At 43.8% G+C, this 22,719-nt stretch overlaps 2 protein-coding genes across 2 annotated transcripts in view; one reads left to right on the top strand and one right to left on the bottom strand.

The window, feature by feature from the left end:
- The window catches only part of PCNX2 (pecanex 2), a 161,412-nt gene extending 151,802 nt beyond the window's left edge, over positions 1-9,610 (bottom strand). Inside the window, exons 1-3 of the mRNA XM_074168043.1 lie at positions 9,458-9,610; positions 3,039-3,244; positions 325-442 (exon numbers count right to left, since the gene is read on the bottom strand). Coding sequence (XP_074024144.1) covers positions 325-442; positions 3,039-3,244; positions 9,458-9,610 — 477 coding nt within the window. The remainder of the gene's footprint in view (positions 1-324; positions 443-3,038; positions 3,245-9,457) is intronic.
- Positions 9,611-13,666: 4,056 nt separating this feature from the next.
- The window catches only part of MAP3K21 (mitogen-activated protein kinase kinase kinase 21), a 39,618-nt gene continuing 30,565 nt past the window's right edge, over positions 13,667-22,719 (top strand). Inside the window, exon 1 of the mRNA XM_074168489.1 lies at positions 13,667-14,414. Within this exon, the coding sequence (XP_074024590.1) occupies positions 13,667-14,414 (748 nt within the window). The remainder of the gene's footprint in view (positions 14,415-22,719) is intronic.

Raw genomic sequence — 22,719 nt, forward strand, 5'->3', positions numbered from 1 at the left:
TTAGACTTCTCTCAAAGCAGCCACGAAAACTAGTTCTCTTGGCAAGATTTGCAAAGGCCATTTGGTACCGATAGAGCACACAGACGTCTCCTAAGAATTGCAGAATTATGTATACCAGCTTCAGCTTTGCAAACCCAAACCTCTAGGACAAGGCTGACTGACAGCAGTGCTATACCTAGTAGATGTACGGAACTATGGAACGACCCTTCCTCCTCAGGGCAGACCTACACTTCATGTGATCAGTTCCTGGCAATACAAAACTCTGTGTGGTAAGTTGTGTACCACATGAAGTAAAGACACTATTACAGAAAACCACACACTGACCATTACTCCAGGCGAGTTCTGCGAGTGCAGAGCCTGTACTCTCGAACTGTCGTGAATTGTTTGGGTAGAGTCATTTTGGTTGCTCTCACTGACGACACCGTTATCCCCGGTGCTATCGCTGAAAAGGAAGCAAATGAAAAATAAAGCCATGCTTCTTACCACAGAGGATCACAGTGAACTTGGGGAAGAAGCTGAGGAATAATAACAGAATAGGAGGAAGTAGCACAGCACAAAGAAGTTACAGCACGTTTTTTCCCCTCCAATGCTAAAAGTACAAGGCTGAAAAAATACTGTAACTCCTTTTGCACCTCTTTCCTTTCCAAGACAACTTGCTAAAAATAAATAAATAAATAAATAAACAATCCCTCAATATAAAATGATTCTGTGTCTTAGGAAGTAGTGCATTGCTATGAGAAATATATGACATCTCTTCAAACTCCCTGTGTATGTATAATGTCATTTAGCCTGCCTGACACGCCCATGGATTTATCAGCACAAAATGCAGTTTGGGGCTTCTCATTAGACATGTAACACTCTTTTCACATTTTTTGCCTTTTACATCCTCTGACTGCACCCTAGTGTACATATTGCTTATCTAACTGCCTGTTTATTTACAAGCCTCCCATCAAACAACTAGTTGAAATGCAATACATAATGTGTATTACTACAATCATTAGACCACAAAATAAGTTGTTCCTCTGGTTTTAGTCAAGGCAAACATACATCCATTGCTAATTTTACATGTTATAGGCAACTTGCTGATCACTTCCTTTGCGGATGCATTCAACTATCCGCTAACTCTTTTTACACATATTTTCTACTAGCTTTTCCATGGATACAAGCAAGTATTTTTGGACAAGGTTTACTAATGAGAACTAACACGTGTTCTCTTTCTTGGGTACAATATGACAAAAATTCAGTTAAAAAAAAAATTGACACGACAGCAAAATGTCAAGAAGTGTGGGCTTGGGCTTTTCTGTTTGTTTGTGAAGTTAGGTTTCCCCACACACATAACTTATTTTTAAAACCCTACAGCTGTATGTAAGCTATAAAATTATTTACCTGGGAGTCTCAGTCACCTTTCTGCAATTTTTTTTTGTAGTTAGCTGGCTTCAAAAACTTGTTCAACCAACCTGCCAACTACCAGGGCCTGTTTAAAAACTTCTGTCATCCATCTAGTCAAAATACTAAGTTCTCTATTCTCTGATCAAGTACTACATAATGGGCTGTTTTGCCTAGGACCTCCTAGGAGGAATAGTTATGTGATTTAACACTAAATTTTTAAACGATTCTACCTCTAATCCTTAGCCAAAATAAAGGCAGGATAACAAAAGTCTGCATTCATTTCATTAGCCAGTGAACAGGAAAACACTGAGATTCTGTTTAAATTCCAAACAGCCCAGAACAACTAATGAATCTCTTAAATTACTGTATCAGACATCTGTAAAGAGGAAATAGCTTTGTGAGCTGGTGAGAACCAATGAGAAATAGAGACTGAAAGGCACCACCCAATCTAAACTAAAAACCTTGTATGGTTAGTGACACACATTAGAGGCGTTTCTCAGAAGAGTCTTTATGCAGGCAGACCTTGACACTCTCAGCAACGTCACTGCCAGGAGTGCAGCACAGATGTGCACGGGGAAAGACACAGCAGAGCAGTAGGAGAGAGGTACACAAACAATCGTGATACTATTTAGCTTGCACAGAGCTAGCAGCAGTAACTATGAATGCACCAAGAAATACCCAAAGTAAGTTCTTTTATACAGGCTTAAGTTTTGTTTGGACATTCCTATGCTGCTGTCACTATTGGATGTACCTTGTTTCAGCATTTTTCACATCTGTCATAACTCTTGGGAACACTGGAAGCCGTTTGCCAGCTTCATTTGTTTGTATGACTCAAGCTTGAAAAACCAGCAAGAGAAGTCTCCGTTTATACTGAAAAGTTTACAGTGGAATATTCTACACATCATAAATCTGGAAAAAGCCAGTACTAGTCTTTAAGCCAATACTATTTTTACCTTTAATACCATCTCAACCTGGAAGAAGCCTTATTGACTTTGATTGTTTACTTGCAGCAAAGACATAGTACTGAGCTTATCGGTAGAGAGGCTACAAACACCTACCCAAATACCACTAAAAAATGAAAGTGGTTCTAGCTTTCCTCATGAACAAAACCACAGAAGCATCATAGACAGTCACAATAAAACATAAGGGGGAAAAGCAACTTGCACATCTAGGTTTGATCTGAGAGGGAAGTTACTACAAGCACACAAAGGCAACATGAGCTCAGGCTTTCAAAGCTGTGATATTAAAGCATTTTCTTTACCAACAGGTGTGTGTCATTTCCTCTCCTCTTCCCAGCAGGTAAGCACAGCAGGAAGAGGAAAGAGCAAGCACTTAACCTGGGAGAAGTTTTCTGGGCAAGTCTTTTCTCCAGCATCTTTTACAACCTCCCAAACAGGTCTCTTTCTACTGCTTTCATCATGCCCAGCTGCTGCCCCCCACCACTGAATCAGGTGCAGCTCTGCCTGCTTCACCACAAGCATGCTGCAGCCACTGCAAATAAAAGCACTAAGCAAGTTTTTCCAAGTGCCATTCCTCACACAACTGTAAGGAGTTTTCCTACAGTCAGCAGGTATTTCTGCTATACAGGACCATGGTGCAAACTCATCTATTTTATGGAATGTACCAGCAACGTGCAATGAAAACCTTACCTACGATTTGAGGGCTGAACTGTATTTCCTTTTGGGACCTCTGTATCATTACATTGCTTTCCATTTTTTCTTGAGATCTTTTGTTGAATTACTTCGCCTTTATCAAACATAAGGTGGAGACGGTAACTGATCACCTTTATTACTGTGAAGAACACTGTCACCGAGCTGCAGTACACAAAAACTGTAACTGCATTTGCTGGAAAAGCCTACAGAAAGAAATAAAAAAAACATAATCGTAACAGTTTATTTCGAGAAGATGCTACTAAAATTTTTAAAGTCATTTTCAAGCTCTTTATTCCTTACTGTCTATTAGCTGTACCTCTACTGAGTTTTGCAACAAAAAGTAGCACATCTTCATACAGTATACTTGAGTTCTGCTTACAAAAAAAGTCTAAGGATTTGTTCAAATTTCAAACCATTTTCCACGATTTATCCTTCTCTTGGTTAGCTGTGGATATTATTTAACAAAATCAGTAAAATTTCACAATTGATAAACATTGTAAATCCTCTTAAAATACTGCATTCCCAGGACAACGCAGCTGTGTCCTTTCCTGAACTATGAACTTATACAAATACAGACACAAAATGAAACATTAGTTATCTACAAACAGGAAATCCCTTTTGAAAAATTTTTTCATCTTACTCCGCTTCTCGGTTATGATTTAACAGTAAAATGCTGTAGTTTGATCTCCTTTTTCTAGCACCACGCAACATGTTCCCAAGTCTCTTTACCACTGAAGAATTTTAAATAATTAATCAGGACTAGTCAAGACAAATTAATAAAATGCATTTGGAGAAGCAGCCTCTTGAATTCTTTTTCTGAAGTTCGTAATTGCTAATCTGCAGCTGTCTGTTTGCTGATCTGTAATGAGCACCATATTTCTTGGTCATTAAAATTAATTACAGTTCTACTATAGTCTGTAAAGTTCTTTCATGGACATGCCATACTAACAACATTTTTATATGTAAATACTTACTTATAGTAAAGGGCAAATCATAGCAATGGACATTTGCCATTATAATTGAAGGGCCAAAGCCTTTATCGTTATAGTCATGGAACGCCCTTATTTATTGCTGTCACACAGTTGCAGTCTCACAATGAGTTTAATCTCTTCCCAGGTTTTTGTTTTTTAAACAGAGCATTACTATATCCCTGCACAATTTGTAGCATGGCTGGGGGAGGGGGTTTAGGGTGAAGGAAGATTTTCAATGCTCAGGACTTGCTAAAAGGCCACTGAACTTAATTTTTAAGAATGGTTTTTACTTTGGGCCTAAATATATCATTTTAAGTATTAGCACTGCAGGTCAAGGAGCCTTTGGATGTAAAAGATTAAAAATCTTTTCAGATTCATTAATAATCCACACTGACCACACAGGTAAAGAGAATGAGGCACACTTACTTCATCTCTAAAACAAGTCACTGCATTTATCTTGATGTCGAAACGAGTACGTTGAATCATTTCTGTGTTATTACAAGCAAGAGGGTTGCTATTCTGCAGCTGCTTTTGGCTTAATGGGACTTCATACCTACAAAATGTACATGTGAAAATTTGCAGGAAAATCCTTTCTTATGACTATTGTGATTCATATACAAAGAATCCATTGCACAAAAGTGGAGAAGCTATTTAGTACGTAGGTACTACTAATTATCTCCCATAAGACAGACATTACTTTCTACAAGTTGAGGCTTAGTCTGTTAAGAGTACTTTGTGGTAGTATGTATATACGGAAACTAAGCATACCCTTCAGTTATTTAGGGAATCCAAGCCAGAAAGAGGATCAGTTTGCACAGCCATGCTTTCAGGGTATATGGTTTAGTGGATAAGTTTGAAGAATTTGTGTTTCATGACTAATGTATTTGCAAAACACAAGCTAAAAATTGCTTGGTTTCAGTAAGAACGATAGCCAACTATCTCTAATGATTTAAGAGAGAGATTTGTTCACTTTCCAAGCAATCTCTTCAACTATACACTAAAAAGCACAGGCTGACCACTCATTAAATAACAGCTCAGAATGAGCCACTAGAAAAGTGCTCTATAGGTGATATTCATAAAGCTTAATAAATATTATATGAATAACACCAAGAGGACACAACAAAAATAGACTTCCAGTAGTGCAGTCTATGCGTGCATAGAGCATGCTACAAGAGAGAATCAAAGGAAGCTCCTAGATTTCTAAGTGGAAAAAAGGGCCAGTTTTAGCAAATGCTGAGGGATGCATGTCCTCATCCTTGCCTTGTGACCAGACCTACCAGAGGTGCGTCTGTGATCTCCCTGCCCATCTGCCCAAGACATACAGTGCTTCCCCCTACATATGTGCCGTGCATGCTCACAATCCCAAGCCTGCCGATGGGCAAGGCCAGCGCATCCTTAATATTCTGAATCTTGGGCAAGCTAAGTAGTATAAGCCAGCAGCTTGCTCCCTGCCCACATGAGGAATTAGGAGAAAGATGAAGCTGAGAATGGAAAGCCCTCAATTTTCTGAATCAGGCCTCTTGCATAAGGGTGCAAGTGTCATATGACAGCAGTTGGTGTTCCCAGGTACAAATAGGTGAAAACGATTAAATCTGCCTGAGCTAAGGAGGAATTAAGTTATAGACCACTGAGGAATTCTATGATAGATTCACTTTTGATGCACGATAGTTATAATTAGCCTGGTTTCCTATGGAAACAAGGTTTTATAATCACACCATGTGTCTGTGTATTCATCTTCTCTCTCCATGCCCTCTGCTGAATAACTTCTTAATTCTTTGGCTACTTTCAACTAACTTTGAGAGAATACACCCCACTGGGACAAGGTCACAGGAGCACACCTCCTGCGTTAACGAGAGGAACCCACACAGCTCTCTGACCTTTTGAATACCACCCCAGTGACAGGAAAAGCTTCAGTTGAGCTGACATCTTATTAGAAGCTAGAAAAGAAAAAACATCCACAAATACAAATTCATCAGAAAGCAGGCTTCATGATATCCCAGAAGTTTTTGTGGAAGCTGTAGCTCTAGCTTTCTTTGCTCTTGCCCAATTAAAAACTCTACCATAACGTACTTTTTGTTTTCCAATAGCTTCTGTTGTTGTACCCTGCACTAGAACAGTGTGGGGTCACAGGCAGAAATGCAGGCTGGCATGTTCCAAATGTGGCCTGACTTACTACTGCCAATGCAACAGAGTTGATCTGCCCATGCAGGGAGGGCCTTTGCTTGGGATTTCTGCCCGCCCAGAGATTACTCCCAGAGGAATGGCCAAATTTTTCTTCACATGTCTACTAATGCTATTTGAGTAGCACAAAGGCAGAGGTCACTGAGGTATGTACTTCCTAATATGAAGGCATATAACCTTTGAACGAAATGCCACACCTTGTAAATTGGACTGAATGATTAAAGTTGATTAGACCCAGACGTATCCCACCTGATGCTTGAGCACCTGAGGCATCTAAAGCAAGACGGTTCCGCACCACTGCAGCCTTACTGTCTTGGTGTGCTACAGAACACAAACGAGGGAACTGCCAAATAAACAGGCAGTCAGCCACTACAAACAGGCTTGCAGAGATACGGGTAGGAGATACAACACTGGAACCAAAGGAAAATATTTTTATGTTAATTTAGCTGAATTAATAACCAAGAGATGTCCATCACACACTATAAAACATGGGTAGGTAGCAAATAAAATTCCAGGGGTATAAGTGTGCATCCCACCACACAATAAATACAGGAAGTACAGTATAGCTTACCTCTCTTTTGTGAGGGTATACATATCCTTACTTTTACAGGGAGAGAAAGTGGGGCAAAGTGTGGCCAAATGGGACTGGAAGCAGCTGACACGCTGCAAGTTTTATTACAGTTTACCTCTGACTAATTTATGTGCCCACACCCTTATACTGCCATGTTGTACTTCTCCTATCACAGCATGATTTGGAGATCTAATGCATAAGAAGTAACAACCCTGTTAAGTTCAAGGGCTTCCTGTCCAACAAAAGGCTGAAGAAACACTCACTAAGCCATTCTGGGGACTCACCGAAACGTGGATGCGCATTGTCTTGTGGCTTGTAAAATAAGCTATAGTACAAGCAGTCCCAAAGTTGCGTCTCTGCCTCACTGGTATTTCACTGGGGTGGAATTCAGCCCAGTGGCTTCGTATAACGATTACCACTATTTTCATGCACAAAACACCTAGGAACAATGGACTGCTCGGTGGAATAAGATAACTTTAATTCTCAATCTATTATGAGAGGTGACAGGGCCAAAGTTAGAAGAGATCTCATTACAATTTTGAAAGTTGATTTTAACAGCAATGATGCTTCAAGTAATACCCAATGCACATTTTTAATTGTATATTTACTACTACAAAGGATAAATGAGAAGAAAATGAAGAGACAGAAATTCAGATCTGCATTTCCAGAGGTGGGGAAGCTAATAACAGAACTATTAGTATGAAAGTAAGCTATGCTGACAAAGCTAGAGAATGAAATCCTCAATCCTCACAACAGACACAACTTGATACTATAAGCTTCCTGACGCTACTGTCAGCACGTTTCTGCTGTGAGGCACTGTGAAAAATCTAAAAACAGTTGGATAAGTTTTGCCATTTCATTGAAATCAAACTGTTTCAGAGAGTCTGACTTTGACAAAAGCGTGATTAAGATTATCCCAAGCAAAGGAAAATTTTAGAGTAGTACTCTGAGTTGTTTTGACTTTGCCATTTCAAGAAACGTCAGTGACTGCTTTACCTGAATCTGAAACTATTGGTGTCAAGTGTGTAACATAAATATTACTCCAACCATCACTGAATATAGTATTATAAATAAGAGTCCCCAAAGAAAACTTTTAGTTAAAAAGCAGGTTCAAGTTTCTAAGTAGCAAGAATATGTCTTGCATAATGTTTACAAAGCTCAACCACTTAAAAGCAAGAAAACAAATACTTAAGGACATCATTACTCTTAAGCAGCCAGCATAATAAATTCATTATTCTTATCAAGGATAAAGAATTCCCATAGCAATACATTAGCTCAGGAACACAAGTCCTGCATTTAACCAGATGATTCATCAGAAAGTCAGCCAGTCTGCAGAAAAAGCAAGCCCATCTAGATAGGCAAAGATGAAGCCTAAGAGTTCAGGAGATAAGTTTTCTCCCCTTCACTTTAAATAATGTCTTTTACCCTAACTCTGTCCTAGAATCTTTGTATCCAGTGTTTTTTTGTACAACTCTGCATGCCTTCTTCCATGCTACTAGTTCAGATGTTTCCCACAAGGAAATACGTATTCTTTCAGATACATACTTACATCAACTGGAAAAAAGTTAACCTTTACTTTTTTTTTTTTATTTTTCTTTTTAATCACACATACCACTTTGACAATCAATTCTACAGTGTAAGGCTCTTACTGGTTTGCATAGGCAACAGACCAATCAGAAAAAAGCAATCAATCAGAAGAAAGCATCTCATTATCTTGGTTCATTAACTCCATGAGCCATGCCTACAGGAATTCACTGCAATCCATGCCACAAAACACAGTATACCAATTGATTTTTAAAAATACATTTGCTTTTCACTGGGATTGCAGAGGATTCGTGAACGCTCTTTGCTTTTGAAAATCAGGCCAGTGTCTGACCACGAAGGGTGAAGAGACCTATTTAGAAATTTTATTCAATAAAACACCCCAAAATTCTACGTAACTTAGTTCAGAATTTAGTTGAGTCACTGTGAGAACCAAAGGGCTGGAAATTGTTTCCAGTGGAAGCAATATTAAGCTACAGTCACTGAAGAGCACACCAATGAACAGATGCAATGATCCAGCAAACTATACTTTTAACCTTTTCCTCACACGGTATGAAAACACAGAAAAATAGAGGAAAAGTTTCAACTTTCCAAGGAAAATCATTCTCAAGTCTAGCAAACAAATTCTAGTTATTAAAATTATTTATTTGCAATGTTTAAATTTCAGCACAAAGGGAGCTGCATGTCACAAAAAGCCATGTGACTCACCAGTGACATTCAGCAAGGCACATTAATTCCGTGATATTTGGATTTTTCCATTTATTTACCCTTCTCAGCAGGTAAGGCTAGAGCAGACTTGGGGGGGAGGGAAGTCTCTAATAGGGATTTTTTTTTTTTTTTTAACAAACGTCCCCACGGTCATTCAGCATTTGCAGAGGCCAACATTCACCCTCTCTACCCAGCGGGGCTAAGAGCCGGCCCCAGACTAACGCTCCCGGAGTACTTGCCCCCTTAACCTTTAGACACAAAACCCTCACCTAAAACCCAGTTTGCCTATTTTTTAGCACACACACACACACACACTGGAGGTCAGTGTATTCCCCCTCTCACGGCCTTGCCGCCTCTGCCTCCGGGCTGGATTTGGCGGCTGCCCCCAAACACCCCCATCTCATCCCCCCCCCCTTCTCCCCGCGCCCCGGTGGGGCTCTCACCAGATGCAGGGCCATGGGCAGCATCAGCAGGAAGAGCCACAGATAGAGGTGACAGCTGTTGGTGAAGGCGCCCTGCTCCGGGTCGTGGTACCAGCCCCCGGTCAGCGCCGCCCACGCGCCCTGCCCCACCAGCCGCGCCGCCGGCGACACCATGGCCGTCCCCCGCCGCCGCCGCCACCGCCGCCCCTCAGCCGCCCGCCGCCGCCGCCGCCATGCCGGGCGCCCGCGGATTCTCCCATGGTGCCCCGCGACTCCGAGCATCCCGCCCGCCCCACCCCGAGCTCCGCCGCCACCGACACGGGCCGCCCCCCCCACCCCCGGTCACGGCGTCCCGCTCGTCCCCGCCGCGATGCGGTGCGGGGGGTGCCGCCCCCACTGCCGGGCCCGTGGCGGGGGGGGGGGGCCGCGCCTGGCTGCCGGTAGCGAGCGGCAGCGCAGGGAGGCCGCAGGGCGGAGAGGGGCCGGGCCACGGGGAGGGTGCGGAGGACAGTTCTGGCGCGGAGGCGTCCGTCAGCGCGGCGTCCCGCCCCGGGCGGCCGCGGGGGTGGTTCACAGGTGCGAAAAACGCGCGGGAGAGGGGCTGCTCCCCTCATCGGTCACGTCACACCCCCGCCGCCTTGACTTCATTGCCGGTTATTATGTTGCCTGATACATCAGGAGTGTCTGAGCTTTGAGCTCTGCCCGAGCTTTAGTTTTGACCCTTTTGTGTTGGTTTGAGCTGTATTTTGGGCAGGCGGGTGGGGGAATTCCGTAATAAACATTCCGTTTGCTTCAATAATGAGTTTAGAGTAAAACACAGTCTGCCTCGCGTTAAAGAATTTCATGGCAGCTGACCTCAAATTAGCAGTGTCAAGAGGTAGATGAGGGGTGGAGGAAGCCCAGGTGTGTGAAGCGGAGGAGAGCAGAGCCAAAATGGAGGATGGAGGCCAAAGGCAGCCAAGGATGAGACATAAGGATACAGGGCATAGCCCCATGGGACCCCCTTGAAGGAAGGCGTGGAAGGCTGGTCCATGACCACCAGACCTGACGGTGCACAGCACTCCCTCCTGCTCACCCTCCGCCATCAGAAAATAGCTATGAACTTCAATTGTACGTCTCTCCAGCTCCTTCTGGGGACTTTCCCACACGCGTAGACTTCTACTGCAGTTAGTTTTGTGAAGGGTGCACGTAAGAAATGGAAGCAGCTTGCATGTTTCTTGACCCAATTTACCTTACTGTCATTGTTCCTGACTCTGCCTCCATTTTCATGGACTATACACACTGTTTCGGTGTGCTTTTTTATGGATTTTTTAGACAAAGGTTGAGAGACCAAAGATGCATGGCAGAGCCGATGAATCACATCTCCGCTCCCTTCCTGGTGTCGCAGGTGATGTGGCCATGCTGGATGCTTGCGTTGGCTCGATGGGAGCGATGATACAGCAGTACGAAGCCGTGGCTGGGAGCAGGGGAGGAATGGCGGTGGCGCTGGCACTCTCAGATGTCTGCCACGGGATCTGTAGTCACTGGGCACAAGTACTTGCTTGGAGCATCCTTGGTAAGCGGCAAAGTCTCTTGGTCCATATGAGGGAGGAGGCACAGCCCCAGCAGTGACTTCTGTGCTACTCCATCTTACCTAAACCTCAACCTTGTTGCGTGGAAATTTTTTTATTTTACCCTTTGCAAATTCTTTTCAAAGATGACAAAGTTGTTAACGCAAATGTAATGACTGAAGCACGTGCAATAGCTGCTATGAATAATACTTTTGATGTGTGGTAATTAAAAATGTTAATTTTTCAGAAACTACTGAAGTTGTTTTCCATATGCATACTGGCAATTAAAAAGATTGGCACGCACAGCTTCAAAAAAAGAGAGGTGGATAAGCAAAGATGAAAATGAAAAGCTTCTTCAAATTCTGTTTTTGAGACCTTTAACTCATGTAGGTTATTACTTAGAGGCCCTAGGTGATGAAGGCTTCGTTGGAGTTGATATAACATTGGGTCTTACTAAGGTCCTCTCATCACTCAAATCTTTCAACTCTTCCTCATCTTTGGATAATGTTGACACTAAACATTTTTTGGTATAAAGGTACTTGCAGGAATGAAGGGTTCCTGTAATTTCCAGCTCAGGATATGTGTTCTGGACACAACACAGATGCACAGTTCTACACCTACAGGTGCAGGAGTGCCAAAGATGAAAAATGGGGCCACTTTTCTCTCAAGAGATGCCAATGACAGACTGAGCTGAAAGCTTTGCCTTCTGTCTGCTGTTCTTCTCAGCAGTAACTCCACCAGGTGGTGCCATCAGAAAAGTTACAGGCGCTTCACGGTGTTCTCTGCAACTTTATTTACATTATTAGCACTCCTAGAACTCCCAGAACTGCAATTTTATACCGAGATCCTAGAGCGCTAGGTGCTGCAGAAACACTGAACAAAGAATAATCCGAGTGGAACAACTGGTAGTGGATAATGGTACTTCAGAGAGCAAATTTTGAAATAATAGTTCTAAATAAATATTTAAATTTTTCATATACTGCAACCAATACCTTGTCTGACCCAAAACATTCCACACTTAATTAGTTCCTGCAGATTCCTTTAGATAATAGATAAAGTTCAAGGTGGAATTTGTGTGGCAGAATGCTTGTATTACAACATACTTTATGGCTTTTATAATAAGGCAAATACGCAGATAAGGAAAAGGTTTGTAATTATCTCTCTGAATAGCTGCAAGGCATTCTCTTATATTAAAGGAAATGGGAAAAGACTCGATAGACATGCTGGTTCGGCATTCTTTCTTTCTGGTTAACACGGTTCAGTAAGTCATTTTCTGCGTAATTTTCTTTTTGCCTTGTGTGTACAACTATAGACAGACTGTGGGATAAACAACATTTTATGATTTTTGGATAGTGTAATTTTATTTTTTTTAAATTACCGTCTTTATGTTGGAGCCTTAGTCCTGTGATATACACTTGCAAATTCTGTGTTTATGCGGGGATGTACAGTGCTCTGGGTGCGGGGTTTTGTGCGAGAAGCTGAGAGGCATTCATCACGCCAGGTTACTCTACCTGGCAGCGCGGTTTGACACCTTCCCCAAGCCTCTTCTGTCCACCGCAGGGCTCCTGCTGGCAGCAGCCGCGTCCGGAACCGCAGGTGCCGCAGCACAGAGCGATCAGCGCCGAGGATGAACACGCATCTCCTTCCTCTGTGAACCACGCTTCCCACAGCGGTGAGGGGAGCACGTCCCCGGCCCACGCACTTCCCCCCAACTTCCAACGAAACGACTACTGTAGTTTAGCAAGTGATACGATTTTTCCACCTAAAACCAGGAAAATCTTTATCCAGAAATAGAATACACACAGCGTTGGCTATTTCCAGGCAGCCTCCTCACGAAAGGATTGCGCGACCGCGCCACAGGGAGCCGGGACTCTTTCAGCCCGTGCGCGGATGGGGCAGCGAGGACGGGAAAGAGCCGATGAGCGGTGGAGGCGAGTGGAAGAGGAAACACGATCTGAGGAAGCTTGGTTTCTTCAGAAACCGCTCGGGTTTTATTCTGGTAAAGCCCCAACACCGCACAACGAAGGAAAAGCTGCCGGCGGAGGCACGAACCCCTCGACCTGCTCCGCCGACCCCACGGGACAAAGGCCGGGGCGGGCGGCCTGCACGGAGCGTCCGCGGCCCGTCTGGGAGACCGTGGTCTCTCCCCGGCTCCGCGGGGGGCCAGGGCGACCAGCGGCGGGGTGGGCCCAGCGGTGCCCTTACACCGCCCGCTCCCCCGGCCGGCGGGACCGTCGCGAGCGCCTCAGCCGAGCGCCCGCCGGCACCCCGCCCCCTAACCTTCCCCCCGCGGCGGCCGGAGCCTGCCAGTCTGCGCGCGTGGGAGGGCGGGCGCGGGCACCTACCTGCCTGCCCGCTCCCCCCCTTCTCCCGCCGCCGCCCCACGTGACGGCCGGCGGCCAATCCCCACGGGGCCGGGCCGTGGAGGCGGGAGGGAGGGCGCGGGGCACCGCCACGCCTCTCACCGCGCGCGCTTGCGCCCTAGCTGCCGGAGCCCGGCGGCACCGACGGGGCCCAAGCGGGCCCCGCCCCTTCCCCGGGCCCCGCCCCTTCCCCCTGCCCGGCGCCCCCGCCCCTCCCGCGGCTCCCGCTCGGCGGCGGTGGCGGCAGGTGAGGATGCGGCTGGGCGGGCGCCCCCGCGTCGGCGGGGCTGGTGGCCGCTGGGGCTGAGGTCGCTGCCATGGCTCTGCCGGGCGCCGGGGCGGCGGCGGCCGCCGGCGCTGGGGGTCCGTGCCCGCTGTGGACGGCGCTGTACGATTACGAGGCGAGCGGCGAGGACGAGCTGAGCCTGCGGCGGGGGGACGTGGTGGAGGTGCTGTCGCAGGACGCGGCCGTGTCCGGCGACGACGGCTGGTGGGCGGGGAAGATCCGCCACCGCCTCGGCATCTTCCCCGCCAACTACGTGACCCGCCAGCCCCGCGGCGGGGCGGCGGGGGGCGGCGGCGGCGGCGGCGGGCGGGAGGACCCCACGGGGAGCCTGACGGAGATCGACTTCCAGCACCTGGAACTGCAGGAGATCATAGGCGTGGGGGGCTTCGGGAAGGTGTACCGGGCCACCTGGCGGGGCCGCGAGGTGGCCGTGAAGGCGGCGCGGCAGGACCCTGACGAGGACATCACGGCCACGGCAGAGAGCGTGCGGCAGGAGGCCAAGCTCTTCTCCATGCTGAGGCACCCCAACATCATCGCCCTGCACGGGGTCTGCCTGCGGGAGCCCAACCTCTGCCTGGTCATGGAGTTCGCCCGCGGCGGCTCCCTTAACAGGGCTCTGGCCGCCGCCGCCGCCCCCGGGGCCGGGGCCGCCCGCGGGGGCCGCCGCATCCCCCCGCACATCCTGGTGAACTGGGCGGTGCAGATCGCCCGCGGCATGCTCTACCTGCACGACGAGGCCATCGTCCCCATCCTGCACCGGGACCTCAAGTCGAGCAACAGTGAGTCCCGTCCGGGGGTGGTGAGAAGGGGCCTGCGGGCGGCGAGGCGGCGGCGAGCGGGTCCCCGGGCCCTCTGCCTGCCGCGGCCGGGCTACAGCGCGGCGCCGGGCCCTGCTCGCCTGAGGCGGCCCGGCGCGGTGGCGCTGGCCGTTGCTGTGGCCGCGGTGCGGGGGCGGTCCGCTCAGGAAACGGGCGGCCGGGCCCGGGCCGGGAGTCCCGTGTTCACCGGGAGATGGGTGTCGCAACTTGGGCACCCTATGGCAGAAGGCTGGGCCGGCGGCGGGTTAGTTGCCGTGGGGGTGAGCTGATTACGGAGTGGTTGTGGAAAGGTAGGGAGAAGAGGGTTTCCCCCTGCAAGGCAGGCAGAGCAAAATCCTGTCCTCTCGGGCCAGAGCTCACTTAAAAGCAAAGTATCCCTTAAAAGTGATAAAATCCATAATCTCAAATCCACGAGACTTCTTTTACTCGGATGCATTGCATAGTCCTAACTTCTTTTAAAAGTTACAGTAAAACAAGTGTCTTGGAAAGGTCTAATAAGGGTGTCGCTTCTGTTTCAATGCCCAGCAGTTGTATGTGTTTCTGGATTTAGCATTGCTGAAATGCACTCACTTAGCGAACACCGAGACAGAAATGTCAGTAGCTTGAAACCAGTAGAGACCCTGGTGTAGTTGCCAGATTTCCTTTCAGCCATTGGCATGGGCAAAACTACCTGAAAAGAGTGAGGGTGTTGCTCAGTTCAGGTCTAATGGATCTTTGGTCCTTCTGTCAATACAAGAGCATCTAAGATTTTGGAAGCTGTGGTGTTGGAAGGCTGGCTTACCAGAATAGAGGTGTTTATGACTTGCTATTATAGCTGTGTTTTGAATTGGTGACCTGAAAGTGGTATTCCATAAATGTTTGAAGCCACCTCTACACTGTTTCCTTTCTGTTCTGAATGGGACAAATGTGCAGCAATATGTTATTCTTTTTTTTCCAGTTTAGAGTCCTTAAGTAGTCCAGTAGAAATAAAAAAGCTTCATTCAAGTTTGAAACACTTTTGTTTAAAAGGTCTTTGCAGCATGTCTTGAAGGTCATCATGCATGGGTTGTTAAGACAAGGCTTAGTCATGGGACTGTTCCTGAGAATACTTTCACTATTTGTTTGATAAAGAAAGGACCTAGCTCAGCTACATTTGTGGTTCTATTTGTACCGCAAGATGATGAACTCTTGGAATGTACCTTTAGGGTCATTGCCAACACCTTGATTTCTAGCAAGTTGTCTGTACGCAGCTTGTACTCTCCTAGTTTGTGGCTCTGTTTGGAGTGAGCTGCTGTGCCTTGAGTATTTAGGGGCTTTCCTTAGACAAAGTGGATTGCTGCATGCTAAGCCTTCTAAGGTGACAATGGCAAAGTCTGTATCTGAAATAAATTCATAACCCTGTGGTTTAGTATATCAGCCAGAGCTGAGATGGTGACTGCTGTGCACTGATTACCACTATCATTTCTGTGTATGTGGGTAATGGCAGAGCATTTTAAAAATATGCTTTTGATTATAACCTCAGCATACGTGCCTATTCACTGCGTCCATTACTACTTTTTAGCTTAACTTTTTAGCTACTTAGTTTTCTGACCCGTATTTCTTAGTGACGCTTGAAGACAGTATTGAATATGCTAACTAGAATATTGTCTCTTGATCATTCAACTAAATGATAGCATTGGAAGACAATGGTGCACTAGTGGTACGATATACTATAGTAATTAAATTCAACAACTTGAATTTAAAATGACTGCAGCTCATGACAGTATCCTCTATTCTGTTAACTCATCTGTTCATGGAAGATTTCACTTCATTCTTTTACTACAGTTTTTTCCAGTCTTACACGATGGGAGTGGAAAGCTGCCAGGGTTGGCCGATGGATAGTAGGAGTTCAGCAGCGGCGATAGCTGCAGACAGGGATCCGGGAGCACCCATTCCTCAATCGCTCATTGCTGCGCTCTTTGCTGCTTTCCATGGACTGCTAGTGGTGGTGATTCAGTGCTCTCCATTAAGCATCTCTAGGTAGTATACTAATGTATCAGTTTTGTGCTACCTTAATTATTTTCCTTAAGAAGAATTTTTTCTTCCTTGGACAACAAATTGGAAAAATGAATGCCCTTAACATGGCGTGGTATGGAATGCTTACCAAACTACTTCTTAGCAAATAGGCAGGAACCAATTTTATCCAGTGAGGGGAAGGGAGTCCCTTCCGCCAGTATATTTGATCAAGAAAGGATATATGTCTGGGCTTGTGGTTGGCAGGTGATAGGCAAAGCAAACGTCTTAAAGGCAAGTGTGTTATTTCTCTCCAAGCATTTTTTTGGAGTTGGGATCTATAGGACAGCATATCTATTGTGGTTTTGCTGATGCCAAATTGACACAACTGGAGAGAAAGTGCCGCAAACAGAAGAGCCATGAGAGCAGCAGTTTTATTAAGAGAAGTGACCACCTAGGTTTGTATGCACAAGTTTCCTTGGGCTCCTTTTAGGAGGTGGGAAAAGGTTTTTGCTTCCGCCAAAGCAAGAAAAGGGAAATAAAAAGATATGCAAATATTTTCTATATTGGGAAGAAAAACTAACAGACTTGGTTGTGAGGGCTGAACAAGGAAGTGAGGGGTAACTCTCTTGAGTTTTGTTGGTGGCAGAGTTTCTTCAATTTTGGAGTCCATGTACAATTAACTTCATATTTAGAGGTTATTCAGAAGTAGACAAAGCAAAGATGTAAAGAACATTTTTAGCCTTAGATATGTGTGATAAAATGAAACATAGTAACCATGGCCTCTAATGTTGATTTGCAAATTGTGGGTGCTTTATAAAAGCTTGTGCAGGTGACATGGTGAGAAGTTTATCTGAAATAGAACATGGTCTATTTTGATAATATATTCTTCATAAGCAGTTCTTAGATTTGCTTTATAGGTTAATCTAAAATTAAGGGTTAAGAGGTGGACTTTATTTAAAATAGGAAGAAAAGATTTGAAAGAAAATTTGAAGTTTTTCAAACCTTTGTGGGTGGCCAGGGAATTCTGAATGAAATGATACTTTGACTGAAAAGCAGATATCTTAAAAATTGTGAAAATACTTGAACATTCTTAACTGTACCTCCTGAGTACAAACTTAGTCTTGATTAAGTGTGCCAGCTGATAATGAAAAATAAAAGTTTTACTGAAAATAAAACCCCATTAATTCATCTACAAGAATGGACACTAATACTTATGTGTGTCTTTTTAGCATATCTCAGCTCTTTTGCTGACTCTTTGAAAGGGCAGCTTTTTTGCTCTGGCAGAATCAAATTGCTTTCTTCTGGGCAAGGACACCGCATTAGGCAGGAGACCTGTGGTTGGTTAGGGGCTCGGTGCAGCCTTTCCTGATTCTTTTTTTAGTATTCTGAAGAAAGTTAGGAATATGTTCAGATAGAGTGTGCAAGGTTTTTACTTTCTGAAGCCTAGTGTGGAGAAAGCAGAGGTTTATGTTTCTGGGATTGATTTCAGACTGTGCAGTACTTCTGCCTTAAAAAAAAAAGTGCACTTTATCTCTGGTGCAGCAGCTTTGCGTACTTGTAGGAAATGTTACAGAAAGTTCAGACTATCTTGCTTACGGCATTGACCCATCCATGAATACAAAGTAAAGCATAAAGTTGATTCTGTGCAGATTATGTGTACTAACAGAGTACTGATAAAGTACTCTGTACTCAATTGTTGTAGATGGATATGTGAGCAGGGTTCAGTTTGCTATGGCTTTCACCAGCTCCTCCAACATCCCAGGAGCCTTTGCAGCCCTCAGCTCTCTGAAGTGTGTTGAGTTTATGTTACTTTTTGAAATCGTCAAGGGCAGCTTGAGTTTCAAGGATTTGTTGAATAAGGCCATGGATGTGACACTGCTCATGAGAGCAATACTTGAAATCTGAAGGAATCAAACATGCGGTGAACAGTGAAACTGCAATTGGACAATCCACTTTAACGTGACATTCTTCAAACTAGTCTCATGAAAAGTAGTCAGAAAATAGAAATCATTTGGTTTAAAACCTCAAAAGAAAGTGTGGTGGTGTTTGACAGAACTGTTGAATCAGTTGCTTTTGTTGAGGGAAGGTGTTCTGGAGTTTGAGAAAAGCAAGAACAAATTATCGCTGGTTCTTTGCTCTTACAGGTTATTTGCAGCAGAATTGTTCAAGTTATGCTGTTAAACACCTTTACAATAAGATGGATAAGTTTTCAAGAACTCATAAAAACTGCTTTCCCTCTAACTTCATCACCTAGCAACTTTAGCCTAGCTGTTTGGGGAGAGGAAGAGAAAGAAACTAGAGTTAAGCCTATCTGCCATCTTCTGAACGGATTTTATTTATTCTGAAATCACTGGGGTGCATAATTTGTCTCTTGGCTCTGTTTTGAGGAGGGAATACTCGCCCGCATCACCAAGTAGAGCTGTAAGGATTGCTTAGTTGCTTGAAATGCTTGAAAAAAAATCAGTGTTTTCTAATGTACAATTGCCAAGAAAATTAAAAATGAAATTATATTACAATTGTCTTTGGTAGTTTTGAGGGAGAAGAGAGGTGGCTTTTCAGCAACCTTTCTTTGTCTGCAAAATATAGTTCCAAGATGTCCTTTAATGGCAGTGAAATTTGGGATTGTTTCTGTCAGTAGGACCTGCCAAATACTGCTCACCTGTTACATTGTAACAAAACTAAAAAAAAACCCCTGTTTTTCTACAAGTGTGTGTCTTTTGCATCCCCCTCTCCTGGTGGTGCTCTCATTCGTGGAACTTCTGCTCTTCTGTTTCCTTCCACATCCCCAGTGTCCCTGCTGGGCTGAGCCTGGCTGTCTCAGGGTGCCCACCTCCAGTGCTGGGTCACTCCTGCCGGCTCCCATAGCAGGCTGCGTATGCTGGTTTGAAATTACTTGTATTGCCTGGCTAGCTGCTAAGCACCTACTGGCTGGACTCTGAGGTCTGGAGAGGAGCAAACACCTTTTTTTTTTTTTTTTTTTTTTTTTTTCTGGCAGAACTAACTGAAGTTCCTCTTCTGTAAGGCAGCTGACTTTCATGAAACACATAGGAACCATATCTCTGAGAACATGGTATCGCTTTGACTAATGTCAGTCAGATAAAATAGTGGGGCCAGAAGTTATTTAGCAGTTTAAAATTCTTGTGCTGTAGTTTTCCAGGCTGTGTTTGTATAGGAAGTCATGGCACTTAAATGCTTTGCGCTGTTCTTAATTACTTAAATTGCATAAAGCTAGAAACTGTTCCACGTACACCAGCTTCCTATCCCATCTCTATGAGTGGCAGTAGCCCTGCTTTGTGTTTTGCTGTAAAGATAATGCTGCTGCATTACAACATAATAACTGGTCATACATCCTGAAGCATCTGGAAATGTATAGTAGGAAAGAGCTCTAGTTTTAATAACTTTATCCACTTAGTATTCTTAAAAAAAAAAAAAAAGAACCAAACCACCACAACCCAAAATCAAACCACCCTCATGCAAACCATCGTTGGATTGCAGAATTCCATCGGTTTGGGAAACAGCATCTCTTTTGAAGGTTATGGTCTATTAAAAGTTAGCATGCCATTGAATTCTAGTAAGTTTTTCATTCGAATGTAGTTATGTCACTTGAAAATGTTCTACTTTGTTTCATAAAACATTGCTGCCGGTAATTTGTTTCATTATTTGATGTGTGCTCAGACTATGTAGATAGGGATTTTATTTTTTTTAGAGACCCTGGAGGCCTGTTGGATTCTGTGGGAGCAGCAAATACTTAGCAGCCTTGAGCTATAGTGTATCTTTTTCCAGTTCATCAAAGGAAATGGTTTGTGCCATGTCTATTTTATATTCACTTGATATATTTGCTTGCTGCATATAAATATGATGTATATTTCGTGTTCAGAAAGAGATGCTGGAATTCAAGAAAGAATGATTTGGAGTAAGTGATTGCTGCAGTTGTCTCAATCTGCAGTAGTAGCACTAAAGTAGTAAGTAAAGTAGTAGCTGCAGCACTAAAATGTTGCAGAGACTAACTTCCAGTTGAAGGATGTATTCCAGCATTTAAAATTAATAGTCAGGAACTTAGTGATTTTAAGATCTGTTAAATTAAATTTTGTGAACTACTCTGTAGCACAATATTTGTTTGTACAGTCTGCAAGTTTTCAGAGGAGGAGTAAATTCAACAGTTGTTTTATCTGTAGATGAAGACTTAACTGCAATAGCTATTTATTTGATGGTTTTCTGTATCTCAAGTCTGGACATTAGCAGGTGAAAAAAAATGCTCATTAATTTAGAACAAATTCCCTCAAATTTAACAAGTCTCAAGTATATTTACATATAGTCCTTAATGCTGAAAACAAGATTCTAGGCTGAAGTGCTAGCTAAAAGTAGTATAATTAATTTAAAACCCATGAATACACTTTTTATACTTTTAATGTCCCTATTTATAACTCTTTTTTAATACCGACTTTGATTTTAATATTTCCCCAACCATGTCCATCTGACAACTGTAGAGTTGCACCTTATTTGGTGTTGAGACTCTGCATCTTTAATAAGTAGGATTATTAATTCAAGAATAATCTTACTTTGATCTTTTTCTGGATCTCACTTGGTTCTTCATGTCTTTCTCCTCTCCCTGCCTTTGTTCTCTCTCTCACTGTAAGACACCAAGTGATCTGGTTTACAGCTGTGGGAAGTTTTTTTCTTTTTTCTTGCTTCTTGTTGGACTCTTCCCTAGCAGGTTTCTGCACGAGGCTTGTTTGCACCAAGGTTTCTGGCGACCTCTTCATGTCCAACTTGAGGAGTCCCGTTTCTAGTCTGTATGTCACATTTTCTGACCATCTTTGCTGAAGAAGAGTTCTGTTTGGGGGTAGCATTATAAATTGAAGTGTATAAAATGTATAAATTGAAAAAGTATAAATTGAAATGCTTGAAGACTTCAAGCATTACTTGGCTTCTTTTTTTCTTTTTTTTTTTTTAGAAAGCCAATGCCCTAAGGATATGGTCACATACTTACCTGCCTCTCAAAATTGCACTGAGCAACCAACCCATTTCCATAGAAGTCAATGGGAAAACAGGCAGCTAAACACCTCCCATTAGCTGTTAAAATACTTACACAATTTTGTTAATTCCCCTAAACAGTGAGAAATAAGTTTAACTGCTGCCTATAAAACTTAAGAAATGAGATACTGTGCTTAAATAAATAGAATGCAAAATGGAGTTGGGATTTGGGCATCGATAGTGTTAGCCTAGCATTAGAAAAATATGAGATATAACTGAGTTTTTCAGTTACATGAAAGCTCAGCTCCCTACACTCCTCCCCCCGGGACTGCAATCACAGTGCCTGCCTTTGGACCCTTTTACCAAATGTTAAAAGCTCCGTTGCAACGTTATGTTCTGCAACCTCAGAAGAATAGGGAAGTAACACATCATTGAACTGTATTTGGACGTTGGCTGCTGTTTTGTGGTTTCTTTGACCTTAGAAGAGAATGGTTTTTTTGTTTGCAATCTGTAAGTTTTCTTATCACTAAGTATAAACTTTCTTCTAAACATGCTTCAGTGTTTCAGGTTCTGAAACGTGATGGCCTTGTACAATGAACATTTGCAAGGAGTGTTTGTGGCACGGGTGGTTTCTGTCCTTGAATTTCTAGTTCTGATGTTCTCTTAAAATTTAAAGCATTAAAATTCATCCCAGTGACCTTCAGTAATAGGTCTAATAGCTTCTAAAAAGTGCAGTGGTTGTTTTTTTTTTATTTTTGAGCTTTGGGGTTTTGGTTAGAGGCAAATTTATGGCATTGAAGTCAACAAGAATATGGATAAAAGGATATACGTAAAAACAGATAATATATATTAAATACCAAATAACTTGACTGTCTATAGTAGCAGTACCAAAATAACAACTGGTGTCATAAAAGTACATTCCTGGATTGACAGTTTAAAACTAATTTCACCATTTTTACCTTGCTTGACCATGTTACTGAGAGCTTATCTCGGATCAACAACTGAAAGTAAGTAGATGTTTAAATTTTGACCCACTTACTGCATCTTAAAGTCATGGGTTATATATGGTAAGATGGAAAAGTTACATACTTGTATAATGTCACCACAGAAGTATTCTTTCTTCTTGGAGCTTCCTGCCAAGTTTAACCTTTTTTTTTTGTGTGTGTGGGGTCATAGCTCCAGTTAAATCAGTCCTAGACATGCCAGCGTTGGCTACATAATCATGCTTTGTTCTCTTCATAGTGACTAAAATCTGTGTTTTGGCAGGTGTGCTATTAACTTGGAGCTGATAAGCCGGCCCTCCTGCTCGAAAATGCAG

The sequence above is a fragment of the Numenius arquata genome, chromosome 2 (assembly GCF_964106895.1).
Source record: "Numenius arquata chromosome 2, bNumArq3.hap1.1, whole genome shotgun sequence".
Lineage (NCBI taxonomy): Eukaryota > Metazoa > Chordata > Aves > Charadriiformes > Scolopacidae > Numenius > Numenius arquata.